Genomic DNA, 23,512 nt, shown 5'->3' on the forward strand with positions numbered 1-23,512 from the left:
CACAATTTGTAAATGAACCAGGGTTTACTGTCCATGAGAAATTACTGTAGAAATAGTAGTCTCTGTTCACACATGCATTATGAGTTTCCTCAGAGTCTATGTTATTTCTTACTCCAATTCAGCATTACTCCAATTCAGCATGTCTTTTCAGCATCTAAGTCTGAATTTGGTAAATTATTCACTTGTCACCATTCTAACAAAACATTGTACAATGTATGTAAATATCTAAACGCACGCCTCTTTAAGAGGAATGTCCATGCTGATGAAAGAAAATAGAAACAAGGAAGTCAGTGTGTAAGCGTGTGGATGTGACTTAAGTCAGGGACCCAGGAAACAGATAGTATTAGTGCAGAAGTATTCTTCATACATACAGTATATATGTCCCTGCTTTTCCATAAACAACAAGTAAGGTGAGTAGAGTACTTTGTAATTCTCTTTAGGGTCTGTTCTTTTCAACTTTCTGTATGTGATATATGTGCATCATGGGCACCTTTATATGTGTAGATGAATTGTAGAAGCGTTATTAAAATGATGTGTGTTTGTATTACTTCATTTTTAAAGCCTAACCGAAAGTCACGAGTGATTGCAGCTAACCCCAATCCTACTATTACACCATATCACAAACAGCTTAGGTATTTATGTTACATGCGTTACATATAGTTTTCACACCGAAGAGAAAAATATTCTGAAATATGGTGTTAAATTACATTCAAACTACATTTCAAAGATTTAAGGGGGGTTTTTGATCTCTTTCTATTGGGTCATGTTATTTTTGGATGAGCATTGATGTGACCTATTACTTTAAAGGAATTTATAGATGTCTGCAGTGCATAACAGGATAGGGTAAAATAATATATATTAAAGTAGTAAATTGTAAAATATATATTTGTATCTATAGTGTTCCACTTCGGCTTGAGCAGGGTTGAAGAATACTGAAATGGGCATTGCTTTATTCCCTTTTGCTTGAAAACACCTTATAAGCAAGTCTGGATTATGTGGTTTTATATAACAGAATAACTATACCCGGTCTTTGTCCACACAATCCTATCTATTTGGTATAGGACAAACACAATTCTGCTAAAACTGACAATGTTTGTGAGTATTTATAGTGCTGCCATTTGGCAAAGTATGTTTATGATCATCTGTGTCTACACCCATGTCTGTGCGTACAGATTTGCTGAACATGTTTGATTAATGTACATCAATGTACCATAGTACGGCGGGCATACATCGGCACTGCGGAGAGGAGCAGGGGATGAGCACTGCTCACCCCCACCCCTCTCCATAGGACTATACAGCGCACGGCGCCGTATCACGGGAAAAGATAGGACACGTCCGCACCGTGTGCTGCACCATACCGCTCCTGTACAGGGCCGTGAGCCCATAGAAGTGTATGGGGGACGTATATCAGCCGTATATACGTCCCCCATACATGTGTGTGAATGTAGCCTTAGGCAGTAGCCCGGGCAAGCACAGAACAGTGCGCAGGAGAGGAGGGAGGAGTGAGCGCTGCTCAACCCTCCCTTCTCCACAGCAATGCATGGCGCTCAGGCGTAAACACAGCAAAAGATAGAGCAGTCTCTATCTTTTTCCCTCGCATGGTACGGTGCCACACATGTGGACGCCATAGCCGTTTACATATATACGGCCACAAATACAGCCGAATATACATCCCTGTGCAGGCAGTATGAAAGGGGCCTTAGAATGGTAGATCTGCAAACATGTTTTCCAGGATGAAATAAGGAAAACATTGCTTCTTTTGGCTACCTTTTAAGACAGCCCCCTTGGCGTAAAGCATGTCTTTTAAAAAGCCTGATCATATAATGTGGGATTAAATCCAAACCAGTACATTTATTCCATAATGAACAGATTACCAATTGTTGACATCGCTGTTTCAATGTCTCTTCAGTAGAGTACAGGCGGTCCCCTACTTAGGAAGACCCGATTTACAGACAACCCCTAGTTACAAACTGACCCCTGGTAATTGGTAAGTTACTGTACTTTAACCTTAGGCTACAATAAACAGCTATAACAGTTATCACAGGTGTCTGTAATTAAGCTTTATTGTTAATCCTGGTTCTTATGACAATCCAACATTTTTAAAATCCAATTGTCACAGAGGACAGAAAAGTTTTGTCTGGAGTTACAATTATAAAGTATACAGTTCCGACTTACATACAAATTCAACTTAAGATCAAACTTACAGAACCTATTGTGTATATCACCCAGGGACTGCCTGTAAAGGGAAATTGTTACGCTAAGAGTGATGCTTTTGACTAGGGGCAGGAAATTAGAGCTCGACCCTAGACATGTGGAGACTTACTGCCATTAACGCTCCAGTAGGGGGATTCTTTGAAATATGCATATATGTTTTCCAGGATAGGATAAGTAAAACATTGCCTATTTTGGCAACCTTGTAAGGCAACTCCCTTAATATTTCCTAGAATCCCCCAGTGGAGAGCCAATGGCTAAAAGTCTCCATACACCTTGTAAGGCAGCCTAAAATGGCAAAGTTTATGTAATCAAAGCTCTTCCCGTCTGTATTAGTATTTGAGCTGAAGACAAATATTTTATTTACTTAATTTATGTATCTAAACATTATGGTTTTAGAATAAAAAAATAAATAAAAGCATGGTGCCCGGCCGTAAACACCGGGAAAAATACAGCAGGCTATTTTTCCCTGCACAGTATGGCAGCTATAGGCATCTTTGGATACATATATCTGGGTGCAAATTTGCAGCTGGATATGTGCCCCCACAACGCCCGTGTGAAAGGGCTCTTGGGGTGCCAGGCTTTGACCCAGCAGATGCAATGTAATATGGACTGCCTTAGCTTATCAGGAAATTACAAGTTTTACTCGATAATCTATAAAGCAACACCAAAATACCACATCCTAGATTTCAATGAATAAAATATTCCAGTTGCAAATAAATCAGTACACAGTAGAGAACAATAAAACATAAAGATGATCAACGTAAATTAAAATCCCTTGGAGGTCTGCATTTGCAATAACACGATTGCAAACGAAAATAGCTCATCCAACTTGAGTGGTAATGCCTCAAGAAAAGAGAAAGCAATGTGTGGCATCCACGTGCCTGTATAACCACTCTACAACGCCAGAGCATCCAACTGATGAGGAGGCGGATGTCATCCTTAGTGATCTCCTCTTAGACCCGGATTAACCCCTTACTGACGCGTGCCGTAATAGTACGGTGTGCGTCTGGTCCCACCGCATAGAGAGGGCTCACGGGCTGTGCCCTCTCTATAGCCGCTAAGTCTTTTCTGCATATTGCTAGCACCGATCGCGGGTGTTTTCCCTCCGATAGCCGCCGGAGGCTTGGAAAAGAAAAAAATAATAATAAAATTTTTTTAAAATATATTATAATAAAAAAACTTCAAAAAGAGAAAAATTATAATAAAAAAACTAAAAATTTAAATCGCCCCCCTTTCCCTAGAACTGATATAAATATAAATAAACAGTAAAAAGCATAAACACATTAGGTATTGCTGCAATCGAAAATGTCCGATCTATCAAAATATACCGTATATACTCGTGCATAAGACGAGTTTTTCAGCACAAAAAATGTGCTGAAAAACGTCCCCTCGGCTTATACACGAGTCTATTACCCCAAAAAAATTACCCACTTAAAAAAATAAACTTAAATACTCACCCTCCGATGTCAGCGCGGCTCACCGATGTCCCCGATGTCAGCGCGTCCCGTCTTCTTTCTTCTCCGCGGCTCCTCTTCTCTCTTCTTTCTTCTATCATCGACGCGGCCATGTTTTCTTCATGGCTGCGCATACTATGACGTCAGCAGCGGCCGCGTCATAGTATGCGCCTGCTAGAAGAAAACATGGGCGCCGGAAGAGTGAAGAGGAGCCGCGGACAAGAAAGAAGACGGGACGCGCTGACATCGGGGACATCGGTAAGTCGTGCCGACATCGGGAAGCCGCGCTAACATCGGAGGGTGAGTATATAAGTTTATTTTTTTAAGGGCCGTGGGGGCAGTCTGTATACTACTAGGGGCAGGCTGTATACTACTAGGGGCTGCTGTATACTACTAGGGGCTGCTGTATACTAGTAGGGGCTGGCTGTATACTACTAGGGGCTGGCTGTATACTACTAGGGGCTTGTTGTATACTACTAGGGGGCTGCTGTATACTACAGGGGGGCTGCTGTATACTTCTAGGGGCTTGCTGTATACTACTAAGGGCTGCTGTATACTACATGGGGGCTGCTGTATACTAGGGGCTGCTGTATACTACTAGCGGCTTGCTGTATACTACTAGGGGCTTGCTGTATACTACATGGGGCTGCTGTATACTACAGGGGGGCTGCTGTATACTACTAGGGGCTGCTGTATTCTTCTGGGGGCTGGCAGGCTGTATACTACTGGGGGCTGGCAGGCTGTATACTACTGGGGGGGGTTTGACCTCGGCTTATACTCGAGTCAGTAGTTTTTCCCAGTTTTTGGTGGTAAAATTAGGGGTCTCGGCTTATACTCGGGTCGGCTTATACTCGAGTATATACGGTAATAACGGATTTTCACTGCGTTTAACCCATAATGGAAAATAGCGCCCAAAGTAAAAAATGGCACTTTTTTTTGCCATTTTGAAAAATGTCAAAAAATCAATAAAAAGTGATTAAAGGGTCGTACAGTCTTAAAAATGATCCTCAAGAGTCGCAAAAAGTTTTTTGTACAGGAGGTTTTCATTTTTGCAAATGTATGAAAACATTATAAAACCTATACAAATTTGGCATCCCCGTAATCATACCGACCCAAAGAATAAAGTAGACCTGTCATTTGGGGAGCACAGTGAAACCTGTCAAATCCAAGCCCACAAGAACAACTCGCAAATGCGTTATTTCACCATTTTCACTGCATTTGGATTTTTTTCCCACTTCCCAGTACACGGCATGGAATATTCAATACCGTCACTATCGAGTGCAATTTGTTACGCAGAAAACAAGCCATCACAGAGCTCTTTACGTGTAAAAATAAAAAAGTTATAGATTTTTGAAGGTGGGGAGTGCAAAATGGAAATGAAAAAACAAAAGAAAGCCAGGTCGTTAAAGGGAACCTGTCACCAGGAGACCCATTTTTAGCACTCCCGCAGTCCCCACAGAGCATAGTACATACACTGCCAAAGTGTGTTTGTATTAAAAATTGGTTTTACAGAAAAAAAGATATGTTATATTGTACCTTTCATTAGCATCTGCTGTGTGACTAAGCAGTTGCCAAATGGGAGGGGCTGGAAAGGAGCAGTTCCCCCCCACCCTTGGGGAACAGCTACTCCATGTGACCTTTTCAAATATATGAAAACACCCATCACTTGGCTTAGCGACGCCCCCTGCTCCTCTACAGCCAATCCCGAGTGTGGGGAGTTATTCATATATTTGAAAAGGTCACATGTTTCCCAAGGGTGGGGGGGACTGCTCCTTTCCAGCCCCTCCTATTGGGCAACTGCCTAGTCACACAGCAGATGCTAATGAAAGGTACAATATAACATATCTTTTTTTCTGTAAAACCGATTTTTTTTATACAAAACACTTTGGCAGTGTATGTACTATGCTCTGTGGGGTCTGGGGGAGTGCTAAAAATGGGTCTCCTGGTGACAGGTTCCCTTTAAGGGGTTAAAGCATCAGTCAACTCCTCTAAAGTCTGTATAAAGTGAGTTGGCAGATGGAATTAGAAATGATGTCCAAGATGTGATTGGACTGTGGTTACAATGTGTTGTTTAAGCGTTCCCTTATGTTTTTGAGCAGTGTAGTTCACAATTGTTTCAGAAATCAATTACCACAATCATATTTGCAATATCGATTGTGGTACAAATTTATCAAAGCTGGTACAGTGACATGAAGTCACATAGGATCATGGAAACCAAATGTTGAAAGGAGAGAGATGTTTAAAGGCACAATTTGTAGAGAATAAGTAAGTCACTGTATCTGCATATTGAATGCAGTTGAATATTTGCTAACATCGTTATCAAAATCTCTTTAACAGATTTCCATTTGGTAAATTGACCTCATTTTGAAAAATGCCAAGTACCCCAAATTACCTGTGGGAGTTGGAAGATTTATTAGGTCAAGGTGCAACTGCCAGTGTATACAAGGCACGGAATAAGGTAAGAAACTAAGACTGGCTCTAATGTCATACAGCCTGCCGGCTGAACTGTAGAACTGTTACACTGCAGTTCCGGCAGCAGTCAGGGAATCCTTGAATCACATTTCAGTAATTATGCAAGGATTTGGATCCTGAGCAGTAAGTTCAGTTCGTGGGATCAGACCAACATAAGAATTATATCCACTTTCTGCAAACTTCTTAGATTGTCAATTACTAGAGGTAATGTTATCAGTGTCGGCTCCAGGTTTTAGTGGGCCCCTGGGCGACAGAGCCTTAGTGGGCCCCTCCGTGGGCTGCTCTCCAGTGGCCACACTGATCATCCCCCCCCCTGCGGACACACTGATACCCCCCACCCCCCGGGGACACACTGATCATCCCCCCCCTGCGGACACACTGAACCCCCCCCTCCCCTGCGGACACACTGAACCCACCCCCTCCCCTGCGGACACACTGAACCCCCCACCTCCCCTGTGGACACACTGAACCCCACCCCCCTCCCCTGTGGACACACTGAAGCCCCCCCCCCTCCCCTGCGGACACACTGAACCCCCCCCCTCCCCTGCGGACACACTGACTCCCCTCCGGAAAAGAAAAAATAATTCACCTTTCCTGGTTCCCCCGGAGCAGCGCCTGCAGCTGTCTTCGGCCTGGGCCTCCCGTACGCGCCGGCTCGTGATCCGATGACGTCATCATGTGCGCCGGCTACAGAGCCGTTGCATACCCTGCGGAGTGCCGCATCGTGGGAACCGGGACAGGTGAGTTTTAGATTCTGCCTCTATGCTGCGCTCCCGACCAGCGCACCATAGAGGCAGAAAAGTGATCGATCCGGATGGTGATCAATTGTACCAGTGTCTTATAGCGACACTGGTACAATTGATCCGGGGCCCCGAGTGGGCCCCTCCAGTACCCCGGGGCCCCGGCACTTGCCCAGGTTGGCCAGGTGCTGGCGCCGGGCCTGAATGTTATGGACACATTTGTAGAGACAAAAACATTGGGTAACATTTATATAAAGTGTTCTTACCTCCACTGGCCTGGTTTCTGACTAGCTGTCAGTAATGAGATACATATTTAATATGTCTATCCCAGGAATAATTTTCTGTCCCAGAGACAAAACCTGTTTTGTGCCAAAACTTGAAACTAAATGGAAAATCACAAAATCATGAATTCAGTCCTATTGTGGAAACTTATCTATGCAAACAGGGTCCAAGGCAAAGTGACTTTGCACTGTGACTATGCAGGCTTCTGTTTGATTAATACAACAATAACTCAGGGGGAGGGACTGTACAGTGTTCAGTAAAAAGAAACCAGTGCACCAGAGTGCTTCAACTCCAGCTACAATCTAGGAATATAAATGTATTTTTTTCTAACAGTCCTGCTGTTACTAACTACACACTCAAAGATATATCTACACAGATCTTTCACTGTATGCAGCTTTGTATGGTCAAAACTGCTGACATATTCCCTTTCGGACATCTTTCTTTACTACCTATGATTAAAAGAATGAATGTAATTGAACCTGTCATGGAGATAAAACCTCCCAAAACTATACCCCTATCCTCCACAATGGCAGTGGAAAAAAACATGTGGTATTATAGTTTTCATCCTGCAGGATGTTTTTATGCTGATGAGATAAACAAACTATAAGAGAACTTATTTTCTCTTCCTATTCAGAAAATATGAACATTAAAAGGATATTCCCATTTCAGCAAGTTATTGATATTGTTTTAATAATGAAAGTTGTAAAAATGTCCAATATACTTTCTGTATCAATTTGGCACAGTTTTCTGGATCTCTGCTTGTTGTCATTCTACAGAAAGCTTCATTGTTTCATTTTCCAGTAGAAAGAAATCTGACACACTCTATACTACTAATGAGCCCTGCACCTGTGTGACCATTGTCAGATTTCTATTCACTGGAAGTAAGCAAGTTTTCTATAGAAGAACAGAAATTATAGTTCTAGAAAAACACAAGAGATTGATACAGAAAGTATATTGGAAAATTGTATTATTTTTCATCATACAAACAATAACATTAATTTGCCAAAGTGGGAATACCCCTTTAACCCTTTCACGACCCGTGATGTAATAGCACGTCACGGCTTGGCTGCGGGTGCATGGAGAGGGCTCAAGGGCTGAGGGCCCATAGCCTGTAAGTCTTTGCTCCAAAGATTTACCGGTAACATCCGCACATCACCGCCAGCAAAGCCGAGGATTGTCGCTCCCCGTCACGTAATCTGGGAGCGGCGATCCGTTGGCATGCCAGCCTCGGGTCCTCCGAAGACCCGAGGCTGTTTCATTTTAACCCTTTCATTACAATGTGCTATCAGCACATAATGCAGGGGGATCTCAGGTAATCTGCAGCTGTAGCCTCTGCCTGGAAAGGCAATAGTTAAATGGGTGTAAGATGTTATCAAATTATGTGGCTGTAATGTAAACTGCAGTGTGACTGGAGAGGTGCCACCACCTTACCAGGGGGAGTATAAAACCTCTGTGCAGTGGGAGCACATGGTCCAGTCCAGTCAGCACACCTCCAGTGCTGACACAGAAACCAACACAGAAACCAACCCCTGGATTAGAGTCAGGAGACTCTAATCCAGGGCTGCAGCTTCCACAGTTTGGACACAGCTCCATCTCGATTATACCAGCCTGCATCTACTACCAGGCTGGAGCTTTATTCCTGAGGACTACTCTCCACGTCCACTATAGTACCAGAATCCAGATCTGCAGTTGCACCGTTTTAGCCCATAGCCTGCTACCTGTTGTTCAATAAAGTTGATTGAAAGTTGATTTGCACAACGTTTCCCATACCAAGCACCGTGACATCAGCGCGCCCTGGGTTGCAATCGCCAACCACTCCGGTATGCCTCCAGGCCCCAAGAAAAGGCTAGGCCCCGGTGGGGGATGTTGCAGAAGACTCTCCTTCGTTTAAGACATATGAAAGCCTGCGTAAGGTTTTAAAAAACAAGCACATGAAGGAGTCCCAGGCTATGAGAAATAAGATTCTCTGGTCTGATGGGACAAACATTGAAATTTTTGGTATTAATTCTAATTGGTATGTGTGGAGAAAACCAGGCACTTCACATCACATTAAAAAATACACTCACCGGCCACTTTATTAGGTACACCTGTCCAACTGCTCGTTAACACTTAATTTCTAATCAGTGAATCACATGGCGGCAATTCAGTGCATTTAGGCATGTAGACATGGTCAAGACAATCTCCTGCAGTTCAAACCGAGCATCAGTATGGGGAAGAAAGGTTATTTGAGTGCCTTTGAACGTGGCATGGTTGTTGGTGCCAGAAGGGCTGGTCTGAGTATTTCAGAAACTGCTGATCTACTGGGATTTTCACGCACAACCATCTCTAGGGTTTACAGAGAATGGTCCAAAAAAGAAAAAACATCCAGTGAGCGGCAGTTCTGTGGGCGGAAATGCCTTGTTGATGCCAGAGGTCAGAGGAGAATGGGCAGACTGGTTTGAGCTGATAGAAAGGCAACAGTGACTCAAATCGCCACCCGTTACAACCAAGGTAGGCAGAAGAGCATCTCTGAACGCACAGTACGTCGAACTCTGAGGCAGATGGGCTACAGCAGCAGAAGACCACACCGGGTGCCACTCCTTTCAGCTAAGAACAGGAAACTGAGGCTACAATTTGCCTGGTCTGATGAGTCTCGATTTCTGCTGCGACATTCGGATGGTAGGGTCATAATTTGGCGTCAACAACATGAAAGCATGGATCCATCCTGCCTTGTATCAACGGTTCAGGCTGGTGGTGGTGGTGTCATGGTGTGGGGAATATTTTCTTGGCACTCTTTGGGCCCCTTGGTACCAATTGAGCATCGTTGCAACGCCACAGCCTACCTGAGTATTGTTGCTGACCATGTCCATCCCTTTATGACCACAATGTACCCAACATCTGATGGCTACTTTCAGCAGGATAATGCGCCATGTCATAAAGCTGGAATCATCTCAGACTGGTTTCTTGAACATGACAATGAGTTCACTGTACTCAAATGGCCTCCACAGTCACCAGATCTCAATCCAATAGAGCATCTTTGGGATGTGGTGGAATGGGAGATTCGCATCATGGATGTGCAGCCGACAAATCTGCGGCAACTGTGTGATGCCATCATGTCAATATGGACCAAAATCTCTGAGGAATGCTTCCAGCACCTTGTTGAATCTATGCCACGAAGAATTAAGGCAGTTCTTAAAGCAAAAGGGGGTCCAATCCGTTACTAGCATGGTGTACCTAATAAAGTGGCCGTTGAGTGTACTATCCCAACAGTGACACATGGTGGTGGCAGCATCATGCTGTGGGGGTGTTTTTCAGCTGCAGGGACAGGATGACTGGTTGAAATTGAATGAAAGAGGAATGTGGCCAAGTAAAGAGCTATCCAGAGTCCTCTGGACCTTAACTGAGCTCCAACATTGCAATGACCCCAAGCACGCAGCTAAAATAACTAAGCAGTGGCTTGAGAACAACTTGCTGACCATTCTTGACTGGCCCAGCCAGAGCCCTGACCTAAACCCAATTGAGCATCTTTTGAGAGACTTAAATATCGCTGCTCTCCAACGTTCACCATCCAACCTGAGGGAACTGGAGATAATCTGCAAGGAATCTGCAAGGAGAATCCCCAAATCCAGGTGTGCAAAACTTGCTACATCATTCCCAAGAAGACTCATGGCTGTACTAGCTCAAAAGATGCTTCTACTCAATACTGAGAAAATGGTGCTTATGACCATGTGAAATTTCCATTGTTCTTGTTTAAAAAAAACTTTACATTGCTGTTTTTTTCTGCTCAGATAGGGGGCAGAGTGTACATTCATGACCAAAACTTTTTTTATCTTACTAATTGGCTGCAATAAAATAAAAAGTGAAAAATTCGTACCCACCGTACATCAGTTTTCTACACACATATTTATATGGAAATATGTTAGCATTGAAGTAGATATTGTCAGATCAGCATAACATAAGCTCTTCAGAATGATTCCAAAGCCTCTGTGTGCAGTGTATAGCAATTTTGTACTTTTTACTTTTTTCTGTGTCTGTAGAAGTCTGGAGAGGAAGTGGCAGTCAAGGTGTTTAATAACACAAGTTACCTCCGGCCATTTGAAGTGCAGATGAGAGAATTTGAGATGCTGGGGAAACTCAACCACACCAACATTGTCAAGCTCTTTGCTGTAGAGGAAACTGTGAGTTACTGTCCTGTTTTTCCAATGCAATAATAACTGTGATACTACACAAGCCATTAATTGACCTCTGCTTCAGCACAGAAAAGAATCTCCTTAGTATTTACTTTCCATTGATTTCATAGCAGATCATTTATTCATGTGTCTGTAAGTTGCATCCCCTTGTCATTGTCTAAAGTTGCACTCATGTTCTTACTTCCCTCCTAGGGCAGCCCTAAGCAGAAGGTGCTGATAATGGAGTACTGTTCAAGCGGGAGTCTTCTATCTGTCCTAGAGGAGCCAGAGAATGCTTTTGGACTTTCGGAGTCAGAGTTTTTGATTGTGGTCCAGTGCGTAGGTGAGAATGAAAATAAGATTTGTACAGTGCAGGTCACATTGAAGGTAATGTCACTATGCAGTGGCTAGATATTAATTTGAAAGATTTGTAATGTACTTCTAACAAATAAATAATAAAATTCAGGCAGCCCCCAGGTTACATACAAGATAGGTTTTGTAGGTTTGTTTTTAAGTTGAATTTGTATGTAAGTCAAAACTGTATATTTTATAATTGTGACCCCAGCCAAATTATTTTGGTCTCTGTGACAACTGAATTTTAAAAATGTTGGATTGTCATAAGAACCAAGATTAACAAAAGAGCTTAATAGCAGACACCTTTGATAACTGTTATAGATGTTTATTATAGACTAAGGCTAAAGTACCGTGAATTACCAACATCCGGAGGTCCATTTGTAACAAGGGGTCATCTGTAAGTTGGGTGTTCATAAAGGGAACCTGTCACCAGGAGACCCTTTTTCAGCACTCCCCTAGTCACCACAGATAATAGTACATACACTGCCAAAGAGTTTTTGTATACAAAATAGGTTTCACAGAAAAAAAGATATATTATATAGTACTTTTCATTGCCATGTGCTCATTGCTCATAGGCACCTGGGAGTGGCTGTAAAGGAGCAGTACCCCCCCCCCTCCATGTGTCCTTTTTAAATAAATTAATAACTCCCATCACTCAGGATTGTCTGTAGAGGAGCAGGGGGCGTCGCTAAGCAAAGTGATGGGCGTTTTCATATATTTGAAAAGGACACATAATGGAGTGGTTTCCCAAGGTTGGGGGGGGAGGGAACTTCTCCTATACAGCCACTCCAAGGCACCTAGTGCCTAGTGGTATTGAAACGTACTATAAAACATTTCATTTTTTCTGTAAAACCTATTTTGTGTACAAAAACTCTTTGGCAGTGTATGTACTATGCTCTGTGGGGACTGGGGGAGTGCTAAAAATGGGTCTCCTGGTAACAGGACAAGTAGGACAAGTAGAGGACCGCCTGTAATAATAAATGGTGAATAGAAGTAATATTTCTAGCTTTTTTAACTGTATTTCTATTTTAATTAGATATTTTTACTGACCTTTGTTGAAAATCTGTAAACAATTCTGAATCTTTTTTAAAATTTTTATGTTTTCACAGTAATTATAGTATTATGTTTTACCTGCTGAATTTAATGTACAGCAACATGTTTTTATTTATCAGTGGCGGGGATGAATCACTTACGTGAGAATGGAATTGTGCACAGGGACATCAAACCTGGGAATATTATGCGTTTAATAGGAGAGGATGGGCGTAGCATTTACAAGCTGACAGACTTTGGTGCTGCTCGGCAGCTTGAAGATAATGAGACTTTCATATCCCTTTATGGAACGGAGGAATATTTGGTGATTATAACTAAGATTGTATTATAATCTTACTTTTTATAATAATTTATGTAATAAGTAGCTGGCCTGGTATAGGACCTTAACATTTTTGGGCATCCTATTCAATAGAGAAATTATACCTTTATGTTTTAAATAACTTATAATTAGAGATGGGCAATTTTTTCTAAATTCAATTCTACCAGGTTTGCCGAATTTTCAGACAAAATTCAATTCAACCTGAATTGAATCATAACGAATCACGACATGTGACATAAAAGTACGTCACATGCCGGGTGCGGGTGCATGGAGAGGGCTCACTGGGCTGTCTTTAAAATGACACCATTCAGCTCCGTACACCAAAGTATAAAAAAGTTATTAGCACCAGAAATTTTTTTTTGTATAGGAGGTTTTAATTTTTGTAAAAGTATGGAAACATTACAAAACCTATACAAATTTTGTATCCCTGTGATCATACAGACCCAAAGAATAAAGTAGACATGTCATTCCGGGCACAGAGTGAACACCATAAAATCCAAGCTCACAATAATATGATGCAATTGCGTTTTTTCACCATTTTCACTGCATTTGGAATTTTTTCCTGCTTCCCATTACACAGCACAGAATATTACATACCACCATTTTGAAGGGCAATTTGTTACACAGAAAACAAGCCATCACACAGCTCTGTACATCGAAAAATAAAAAAGTTTAGATTATACACTACTCCCATACAGTGAAGAATAGAGCCATCAGTGAGGAACACTACCGCCATACAGTGAGGAACATTACGGCCATACAGTGAGGGACACTACTGCAACACAGTGAGGAACACTACCCCGAAACAGTGAGGAACACTACCCCGAAACAGTGAGGAACACTACCGCCATAAAGTGAGGGACACTACCCCCATACAGTGAGGGACAATACCCCCATACAGTGAGGAACACTACCCCCATACAGTGAGGGACACTACCGCCATACAGTGAAGAATACAGCCATACAGTGAGGGACACTACCGCCATACAGTGAGGAACACTACGGCCATACAGTGAGGAACACTACAGCCATACAGTGAGGAATACTACCCCCATACAGTGAGGAACACTATAGCCATACAGTGAGGAACACTATAGCCATACAGTGAGGGACACTACCGCCATACAGTGATTAACACTACCACCATACAGTGAGTGACACTACCACCATACAGTGAGGAACACTACCACCATACAGTGAGGAACACTACCTCCATACAGTGAGGAACACTACTGCCATACAGTGAGGAACACTACCTCCATACAGTGAGTAACACTACCACCATACAGTGAGGAACACTACCGCCATACAGTGAGGAACACTACCGCCATACAGTGAGGAACACTACCGGCATACAGTGAGGGACACTACCGCCATACAGTATAGAATACAGCCATACAGTGAGAAACACTACCACCATACAGTGAGGAACAATACCGCCATACAGTGAGGAACACTACCCCCATACAGTGAGGAACAATACCGCCATACAGTGAAGAATACAGACATACATTGAGGAACACTACCTCCATGTTCCTTTCTTCTTCCCAGAGTTCTCTGACCCATGTAACATGTTGTGCTTGTGGACATTTTGCTAACAAAGGGGAAAAAAGGAAAAGAAAATTTGTATTTTTGTTCCCATGAATTACTGTAAACTTCGGATTCGTGACAAATCAAAGTTTTCCTGAAATTATAAACGAATTCCGATTCATTAGAATCTATTTGCCCATCTCTACTTATAATATTTAATACAGACATCAGGATTATTGTACCACTTACACATGCTGAAAAAATGTGACAAATTTTGTTAAAGTGTAACTTTGACCAGTTTTTAACCCACTACCCTTGCCGAACCTTAAAGCTGGGTATGACATGTTTTCTAAAATTCCCTCTTTTCTGTGACATCTTGCACGTTTAACTATAGAAAAATTCTTCCAAAGTCATGTGCAAATGAGCAGAGAAAAATCATATTTGGAAAAAAAGTCAAGATCGGGGCATCTGAAGGGACACTCCCCCTGCAGCCACTGAACTTGACTCATCAAATGTTGTCAAATATGACTCTTCTTTACTTATGACTTTTATAGACAAATGACCGAAATTTCCCATAAAAGATGTAATTCTAGAGAGGATATTTCATACCCTACATGAGAGTGGTATGAAGTTTAATTGGGTATAATCTGGTGACTGTTTCTTTCTAAAATCTATTCACAAACACTATACAAAAATATTTAAAACATACCAATTTCAGTATAGAAATTGCTGTGGATATTGAATTTGGTTAAACAGCAATTTGGTTGCAGTTCTATGATTTGCTTGTTTTCAGTATCACAATAGAACTTGGAAGTCACCTTATGTGATCTATATGGTGCATCTGTTTAACTGAAACTGAAGTAAAAGTAATAGATAAAATAAGTAATAGATAAAAAAGTAAATAGATAAATCCCCCAGTAATGGGCAAATTAAGAAATAATTTCCTTTTTTCTATTAAGCATCCTGATATGTATGAAAGAGCAGTCCTAAGAAAACCCCAACAGAAAGTTTATGGCGTTACAGTTGACCTGTGGAGTATTGGAGTCACCTTTTATCATGCTGCCTGTGGTAGCCTGCCATTTATCCCTTATGGAGGACCTCGAAATAACAAGAAGATAATGTGAGGAAAAATTTCCTAACGCCTCTTATGCTTTTTAACTTTTCTCTTATAATTATTCATGCTTTAGACTAACTTTTCTCTTATAATTATTTTGGGTAATTAAGTAAAAAATATCTTTGACAGTAGACAAAGAAGATAACAGATTTTGATAACTTGTAGTGTGGCTGCACTAGTAATTTACCTGTAATAAGTGCCTGCTAAAGGGCAAGTTGACCAAACATAAATACTGGGGAAATGATTTTTAGATCTCACGCATAGCAGTGGATTGGAAATGAAATATTGTACAGTACACATGCAATATTGCTGTTCATATACAAATCCTTTACTTTACTACAGCATAATATGCACTTTACTGAACCAAAATAGTAAATTGATTAAGTTTTAGGACTTATGTAGAGGAATGTACAGATTCTTACAGATTGGAGCTGTAGTCCTGCAGAGATTCTCGGACTTGTAGCTCATATATTACTTTGATTCTCAGAATCATGCTCTTGGGGCAATGTTTGGTCCATGAAATAAGGCCACCACATTGTTTACATCCTGCAAACTTATGCTGTCCAATAAGCTATGTTCTGAAGGAAGTACCACTTTAACTGTGTAGTAGTGATGAATGGACCCAGAACCCAAATTCTAAATACCTGTAAGGGCCAGCATTATTGTACCAAACCCAGACCCCAAACCAGATACCAGCGCCATTTAAATTACTGCAAACATGTGCACACCAACATACACATCACTATTTTGGGAAGGGTCATTGGTCCCAATAACGTTACAGTCAAGCAACAAAAATGCCACTGCTGACTTTGACAGTGGCATTTAAAGCGTTAAAGTCCACAAAGAGTGCCAGCACCGTTCACAAGCGTTTATGGGGGCGGGAGACTTTGGGGGGGGGGGGGGGAAGGAGTTTAGCCAAACCTAACTCTGGTTCATGTCTTCTCAACACTACATTATAGTATAGTACAAAAAAATATTAAAGGAATTCATCTTTGGACCTTACCCATTTTGTTCATGTTTCCATCACCCATATTAATAAGTCCACTTTAAAGAAGCCCATCTAAACATAAGTGTTGCCTATATGTTTTTTTTTATTATAGGCACAGAAATTTGAGTTTTCTTCTTACCGACTCCAGTTGAATCCATGTCATGTCCTCCCTTGTCAGGAATGCATTTCAGCCTCAGGGCAGGGGCGTAACTACAGGGGTAGCAGCCATAGCAGCCGATATGGGGTCCACAGTGTCAGCGAACCACAGCATCGAGGGTATTGGGTGTGACTGTGCTGTATGTGTGTGTGGTGTATTTACTGAATTTTTATGTGTGTGTAAACACTCTATTTCTGTGTATGGTATTATATGTATGTGTGTATTTCCTGTATGTGTGTGTATATGTGATGTGTATATCCTGCATGTCTGTGTATATGATTCATGGGTGTATATGGTACTTGTATGCATGTGTGTATATACTGTATGTATGTATATATGGTGTGTGTATACTGTGCGTGATTGTAATTCACATATGTTAGTATAGAAATATGTTTTTGTTGAATAGGGGGCCCATTCAGAAGTCTGCCATGGGGCCCTGCCTCTCCTAGTTATTCCCCTGCTTCAGGGCCCTGGTCACTTCGGGTAACCATATCATCCAATAGCTCAGGGGTAATAGAGCCATATAAGGACATTAATAAACATATTACTTTTAGTTCCTTTACCGATATTAATGAGTTGTGGCAAGGTTGTCATCATCCTTAAATGATAGGCGTAAAATGTTATGTATGGTATGTAAGATAGATGTTGGGCCACATTTATTAAAAGAAGTGCAAACTGCACTAGGTGCAGTTTTCCTATGGAGTGTGCATTGTGGGACAGATTCATGAAATGTGGCGCACGTTCATAAATCTGACGTTCCCTGCACTGCTCCGACAGAATGCATCAACTTTTTTTTGGTGCACCTTTAACATAGAGCGTATGACGCAATTCTTTTGAACATCTTATGATAAATGTGGTGCACAGTCCTGCACCAGAACGCCATTTTACGTGCAGAAATATGTGTCATATTGGGCATAATGCAAATGTGACACAAGTTTGTGGGTTCTTTCTAGTGCCCAGTCCAACAGAAAACTGTCACACAGGCTTTAATATTGTGGGCCAATGTGTCATGGCATAATGGGATGTAGTGAAGGAGGCTACAATAATTTAATATTTCATTTATCGACACTCAGGCATAAAATTACAGCAGAAAAACCCCCAGGTGCCATTGCAGGAGTGCAACGGAAAGAGAATGGACCCATCGATTGGATTAATGAATTGCCAGTAACATGTCGCCTGTCAGAGTAAGAGCTAAATGTGACATTTGTTTAATAAATTGTGTTTACTGTACTTCAAATATGATAATGAAGGATATACATTTAAATGGGTTATCCAAGTAAATGAAATATTTTTTTGATGATGATGAATACCAATTATCCAGGAAAATACATAAGAAACAAGGACTGCTACCAAGAAACTATGTATACCTATATACAGGTCTCAAATACACTATTCAAAAAAACTGTAAACAGCAATATATGCAAAATTCTATAAATTTTATTCATAATACAGACAAGTTACACACATTTGATCACTTTTTTTGTCCACCCGGGATTGTTTTATGAGTTGATTTTAATTGTAGTGATCAAATGTGTGTAAGCGGGTGATTCTTCCATGATTTGCCCTCTTTAGGATACAGTTAGGAAATATTGCAATGCTTGCAGCCCCCTAACACTCACAGTAGTCACTGTTCTCTATTATGTAAAATCTTGTTATATACGTATATAATAATGTCTACTTAAAGATCTTGTGAGTCTGCCACATTCTACTGCTAACCGTATTAATCTCATAAAACTTTTTGTATTACCTAAATATTTGTATGCTGTAGCAAGTGGCGGTCCAGGTCTCATAGAGATAATTTTTTTGACACATTTATACTTTCATCCTTTATATGGGGCTTATCTAGGGTTTGAGTTTATCATCCCTATAATGACCTAAGACTTTAGCTTAGAGAAGTTCTCTCAGATTTAAATTTGTATAATTTAGCAGGTCATCTTAAATACATTAAAAGCTGGTTACTGTCTAATCGAGAATACAATTTGCCCACAATATAGGACTAAATATGTTAAGGCCAGTTCAGGAACATACCCCTCCATGTGCACGGTGCTTGATTAAAAAAAAAAAAATTGTGATGGTCATGTGGAGCCATGCTTAGACTGCTACAGATTTGAAAGATATGGGGGGGATTTATCAGAAGTGTCTGAGAGCAGAACTGTTCTAGTTGCCCATGGCAATCAATCAGAGCTCAGTTTACATACTCCCATACCTGTTTATCAAATTAAACCTGAGCTCTAATTGGTTGCCATGAGCAACTAGAACTGTTTTACCTCAGACAGTTTTGATAAATATTAACCCTGGCTGGCCTGAACTATTTAACATATTTGAGAAGAATATGGCATGCGCACAGACTTGGCTGAGATGAAGATTCTGTGCTCCATTCATTCCAACAGTTAGAATCTTAACATGACATTCCCCAATCCAAATTTTATAAGTATCCACAGCTGAGACATGTCTCTCTTTGCAGTTATCCCCTCTATGGAGTATTATATTCCCAGGGCTCTTAAGGTCTAAATAGTAAAGCCCTTAGTAAGTGTGCCCTAAATGTTACATTTTATAAAATTTTAATAAAATGTTCTTCTACAGATATGATGCTCTGCAGGGACCAAATAAGGACAAATTATACCACTCACATATAATCCTCACCTTAATATGTCACAGGCTCAACTTTGTTCCCTCACATTATCTGCTTCCCCTATTGTTAGGGTTACACCAATTGTATTTTCATAGAACACTTCCAACACTTTGAAAAGTAGCATTTTCAGAAGTGGCTTTCTAACAGGGAGGAGAATGGATTAATACCAACGCATATTTCCATGCGTTTTCATTACCAATCGGGTCACATCGTGTAACGCATATGCCTCACTCAGCGCCTCTGTTTAGGGATTACAAAGACACATAATGTATTAATAATAGAGATGAGCGAACATACTCGTCCGAGCTTGATGCTCGTTCGAGCATTAGCGTACTCGAAACTGCTCGTTGCTCGGACGAATACTTCGCCCGCTCGAGAAAATGGCAGCTCCCGCCGTTTTGCTTTATGGCGGCCAGAAACAGAGCCAATCACAAGCCAGGAGACTCTGCACTCCACCCAGCATGACGTGGTACCCTTACACGTCGATAGCAGTGGTTGGCTGGCCAGATCAGGTGACCCTGGGATAGACTAGCCGCTGCCCGCGCTGCTCGGATCATTCTGTGTCTGGATGCCGCTAGGGAGAGAGCTGCTGCTGGTCAGGGAAAGCGTTAGGCTGTTCTATTAGAATAGTGTTAGGCAGGAGTGATTCTACAAGAACCCAACAGCCCTTCTTAGGGCTACAATAACGTTATACATTTTTTTTTTTTATTTGCAGCTAGTACCATATTGTGAGGAATTTGCAGGGGGACTTGCTACCGTTGTGTTTAGCTCTTAGTGACACACATATCCACCTCAAACACCAAAGTGGGAAAATTTATTAGGGGTTTGATTTCAATTAGGCACAGTCTGCCATTTACTTTTTATTTTACGTTTATTTTTTCATAACTCAGCGTCATCTCATCTGGCATAGCAGTGTGCTTTCATACTTGGCTAGAAAATAGCCATAGGAGAATCCAAACGGCTTACTTAGGCCTACAATAGCGTTATATATTTTATTTCTGGTTGATCTACTGGTGGCTGTCCTTGCTGCAGTGCATCTACTACCATATTGTGAGGAATTTGTAGTGAGACTTGCGACCGTTGTGTTTAGCGCTTAGTGACGCACATATCCATCGCAAAGACCGAAGTGGGAAAATTTATTAGGGGTTTGATTTCAATTAGGCACAGTCTGCCATTTACTTTTTATTTTACGTTTATTTTTTCATAACTCAGCGTCATCTCATCTGGCATAGCAGTGTGCTTTCATACTTGGCTAGAAAATAGCCATAGGAAAATCCAAACGGCTTACTTAGGCCTACAATAGCGTTATATATTTTATTTCTGGTTGATCTGCTGGTGGCTGTCCTTGCTGCAGTGCATCTACTACCATATTGTGAGGAATTTGTAGTGAGACTTGCGACCGTTGTGTTTAGCGCTTAGTGACGCACATATCCATCGCAAAGACCGAAGTGGGAACATTTATTAGGGGTTTGATTTCAAATAGGCACAGTCTGCCATTTACTTTTTATTTTACGTTTATTTTTTCATAACTCAGCGCCATCTCATCTGGCATAGCAGTGTGCTTTCATACTTGGCTAGAAAATAGCCATAGGAGAATCCAAACGGCTTACTTAGGCCTACAATAGCGTTATATATTTTATTTCTGGTTGATCTGCTGGTGGCTGTCCTTGCTGCAGTGCATCCACTACCATATTGTGAGGAATTTGTAGTGAGACTTGCGACCGTTGTGTTTAGCGCTTAGTGACGCACATATCCATCGCAAAGACCGAAGTGGGAAAATTTATTAGGGGTTTGATTTCAATTAGGCACAGTCTGCCATTTACTTTTTATTTTACGTTTATTTTTTCGTAACTTAGCGTCATCTCATCTGGCATAGCAGTGTGCTTTCATACTTGGCTAGAAAATAGCCATAGCAATAGGATAGCATCGTTTGGTTTAAAAAAAAAAAAAAAAAACACAAAAAAACACAAAAAAAAGTTAAAAAAAAATTAAAGTTATAACTTTCATTTTCAAAATGTTTAACCCGAGGGCTAGGGGTAGAGGACGAGGGCGGGGACGTGGGCGTCCAACTACTGCAAGGGTCAGAGGCCGTGGTCCTGGGCGGGGTGAGACACCACCTGCTGATGAGGGAGCAGGGGAACGCTGCAGAGCTACACTCCCTAGGTTCATGTCTGAAGTTACTGGGACTCGTGGTAGAGCACTGTTGAGGCCAGAACAGTGTGAACAGGTGATGTCGTGGATTGCCGACAATGCTTCGAGCAATTTGTCCACCAGTCAGTCTTCCACGCAGTCCACCCATGTCACCGAAATCGGCACTCCTCCAGCTCCTGCACCTCAGCCTCCTCCCCCCCAGTCTGCCCCCTCCCAGGAAAATTTGGCATTTGAACCGGCATACTCTGAGGAACTGTTTTCTGGACCCTTCCCACAGTCACAAACCACTTGTCCGGTTGCTGCTGAGCAATTTTCCGATGCCCAGGTTTTCCACCAGTCGCAGTCTGTGGGTGATGATGACCTTCTTGACGTAGTGGAAGAAGTGTGTAAAGAGGTGTCCGACGATGAGGAGACACAGTTGTCAGACAGTGGTGAAGCTGTTGTCAGGGCAGGAAGTCCGAGGGGGGAGCAGACTGAGGGATCGGAGGATGATGAGGTGACAGACCCAAGCTGGGTTGAGAGGCCGGGTGAACACAGTGCTTCTGAGACGGAGGAGAGTCCTCGACCAGAACAGGTTGGAAGAGGCAGTGGTGGGGCCAGACGGAGAGGCAGGGCCAGAGCAGGTGCATCAGCGTCAAATGTGTCACGTAGTGAAGCTCCCGTGGCGAGGGCTCCCGCGGCGAGGGCTAGATTTTCAGAAGTCTGGAGGTTCTTTAAGGAAACACCGGATGACCGACGGACTGTGGTGTGCAACCTTTGCCAAACCAGGATCAGCAGGGGTTCCACCACTACTAGCTTAACTACCACCAGTATGCGCAGGCATATGAATGCTAAACATCCCACTCAGTGGCACCAAGCCCGTTCACCTCCGGCCGTGCACACCACTGCTCCTTCCCCTGTGTCAGCTGATAGTCAGCCCCCTGCCCAGGACCCTGGCACAAAAACCCCATCGTCGCCTCCACGATACTCCACAGCATCCACCAGCGTTCAGCTCTCCATACCCCAGACGCTGGAGTGGAAACGGAAATATAGTGCAACCCACCCGCACGCCCAAGCCCTTAATGTCCACATCTCCAGATTGCTTAGCCTGGAGATGCTGCCCTATAGGCTAGTAGAGACCGAGGCCTTTCGCAACCTCATGGCGGCGGCCGCCCCTCGGTATTCGGTCCCCAGCCGCCACTACTTTTCCCGATGTGCCGTCCCAGCCCTGCACCAGCACGTGTCAGACAACATCATCCGTGCCCTGACCAACGCCGTTTCTGACAAGGTCCACCTGACCACGGACACGTGGACGAGTGCTGCCGGGCAGGGCCACTATATATCGCTGACGGCACATTGGGTTAACTTGGTGGAGGCTGGGACCGAGTCTGACCCTGCGGCTGGTCATATACTGCCGACGCCGAGGATTGCGGGGCCTACCTCGGTCCAGGTCTCAAAGGCCTACTATGCCTCCTCCTCCTCGCACCCCTCCTCCACCTCCTCCTCCGAACTACCATCCGTGGGCATGGCGCCATCAGTCGCTAGCTCTAGGCACAGCAGCAGTGCCGTCGCTAAGCGACAGCAGGCGGTGCTCAAACTGCTGAGCCTAGGCGATAAAAGGCACACCGCCCAAGAACTATTACAGGGCATCACGGCGCAGACTGATCTGTGGCTGGCACCGCTGAACCTGAAGCCAGGCATGGTTGTGTGTGACAACGCCCGTAACCTGGTGGCGGCTCTGCAACTTGGCAGACTGACACATGTGCCATGCCTGGCCCATGTGTTAAATCTGATAGTTCAGCGTTTCCTCAAGACATACCCCAATCTGTCTGATTTGTTCACGAAGGTGCGCCGCATCTGTGCGCATTTCAGGAAGTCCAGCACAGATGCTGCCACTCTCAGGGCAGCGCAGCGCCGCCTCCAACTGC

At 42.7% G+C, this 23,512-nt stretch overlaps 1 protein-coding gene across 2 annotated transcripts in view; it reads left to right on the forward strand.

Annotated features, from left to right (window-relative positions):
* Positions 1 to 268: 268 nt before the first annotated feature.
* IKBKE (inhibitor of nuclear factor kappa B kinase subunit epsilon) overlaps positions 269 to 23,512 on the forward strand; it is a 61,802-nt gene continuing 38,558 nt past the window's right edge. For both annotated transcript variants that reach the window (XR_011853289.1, XM_072137428.1), the window contains exons 1-7: positions 269 to 410; positions 6,006 to 6,126; positions 11,179 to 11,319; positions 11,524 to 11,653; positions 12,837 to 13,018; positions 15,523 to 15,683; positions 17,896 to 18,006. Coding sequence is in view for 1 of the 2 variants with exons in the window: in XM_072137428.1 (XP_071993529.1) it covers positions 6,040 to 6,126; positions 11,179 to 11,319; positions 11,524 to 11,653; positions 12,837 to 13,018; positions 15,523 to 15,683; positions 17,896 to 18,006 (812 nt within the window). In the remaining variant the exon portion in view is untranslated. The remainder of the gene's footprint in view (positions 411 to 6,005; positions 6,127 to 11,178; positions 11,320 to 11,523; positions 11,654 to 12,836; positions 13,019 to 15,522; positions 15,684 to 17,895; positions 18,007 to 23,512) is intronic.

The sequence above is a fragment of the Engystomops pustulosus genome, chromosome 2, assembly GCF_040894005.1.
Source record: "Engystomops pustulosus chromosome 2, aEngPut4.maternal, whole genome shotgun sequence".
Lineage (NCBI taxonomy): Eukaryota > Metazoa > Chordata > Amphibia > Anura > Leptodactylidae > Engystomops > Engystomops pustulosus.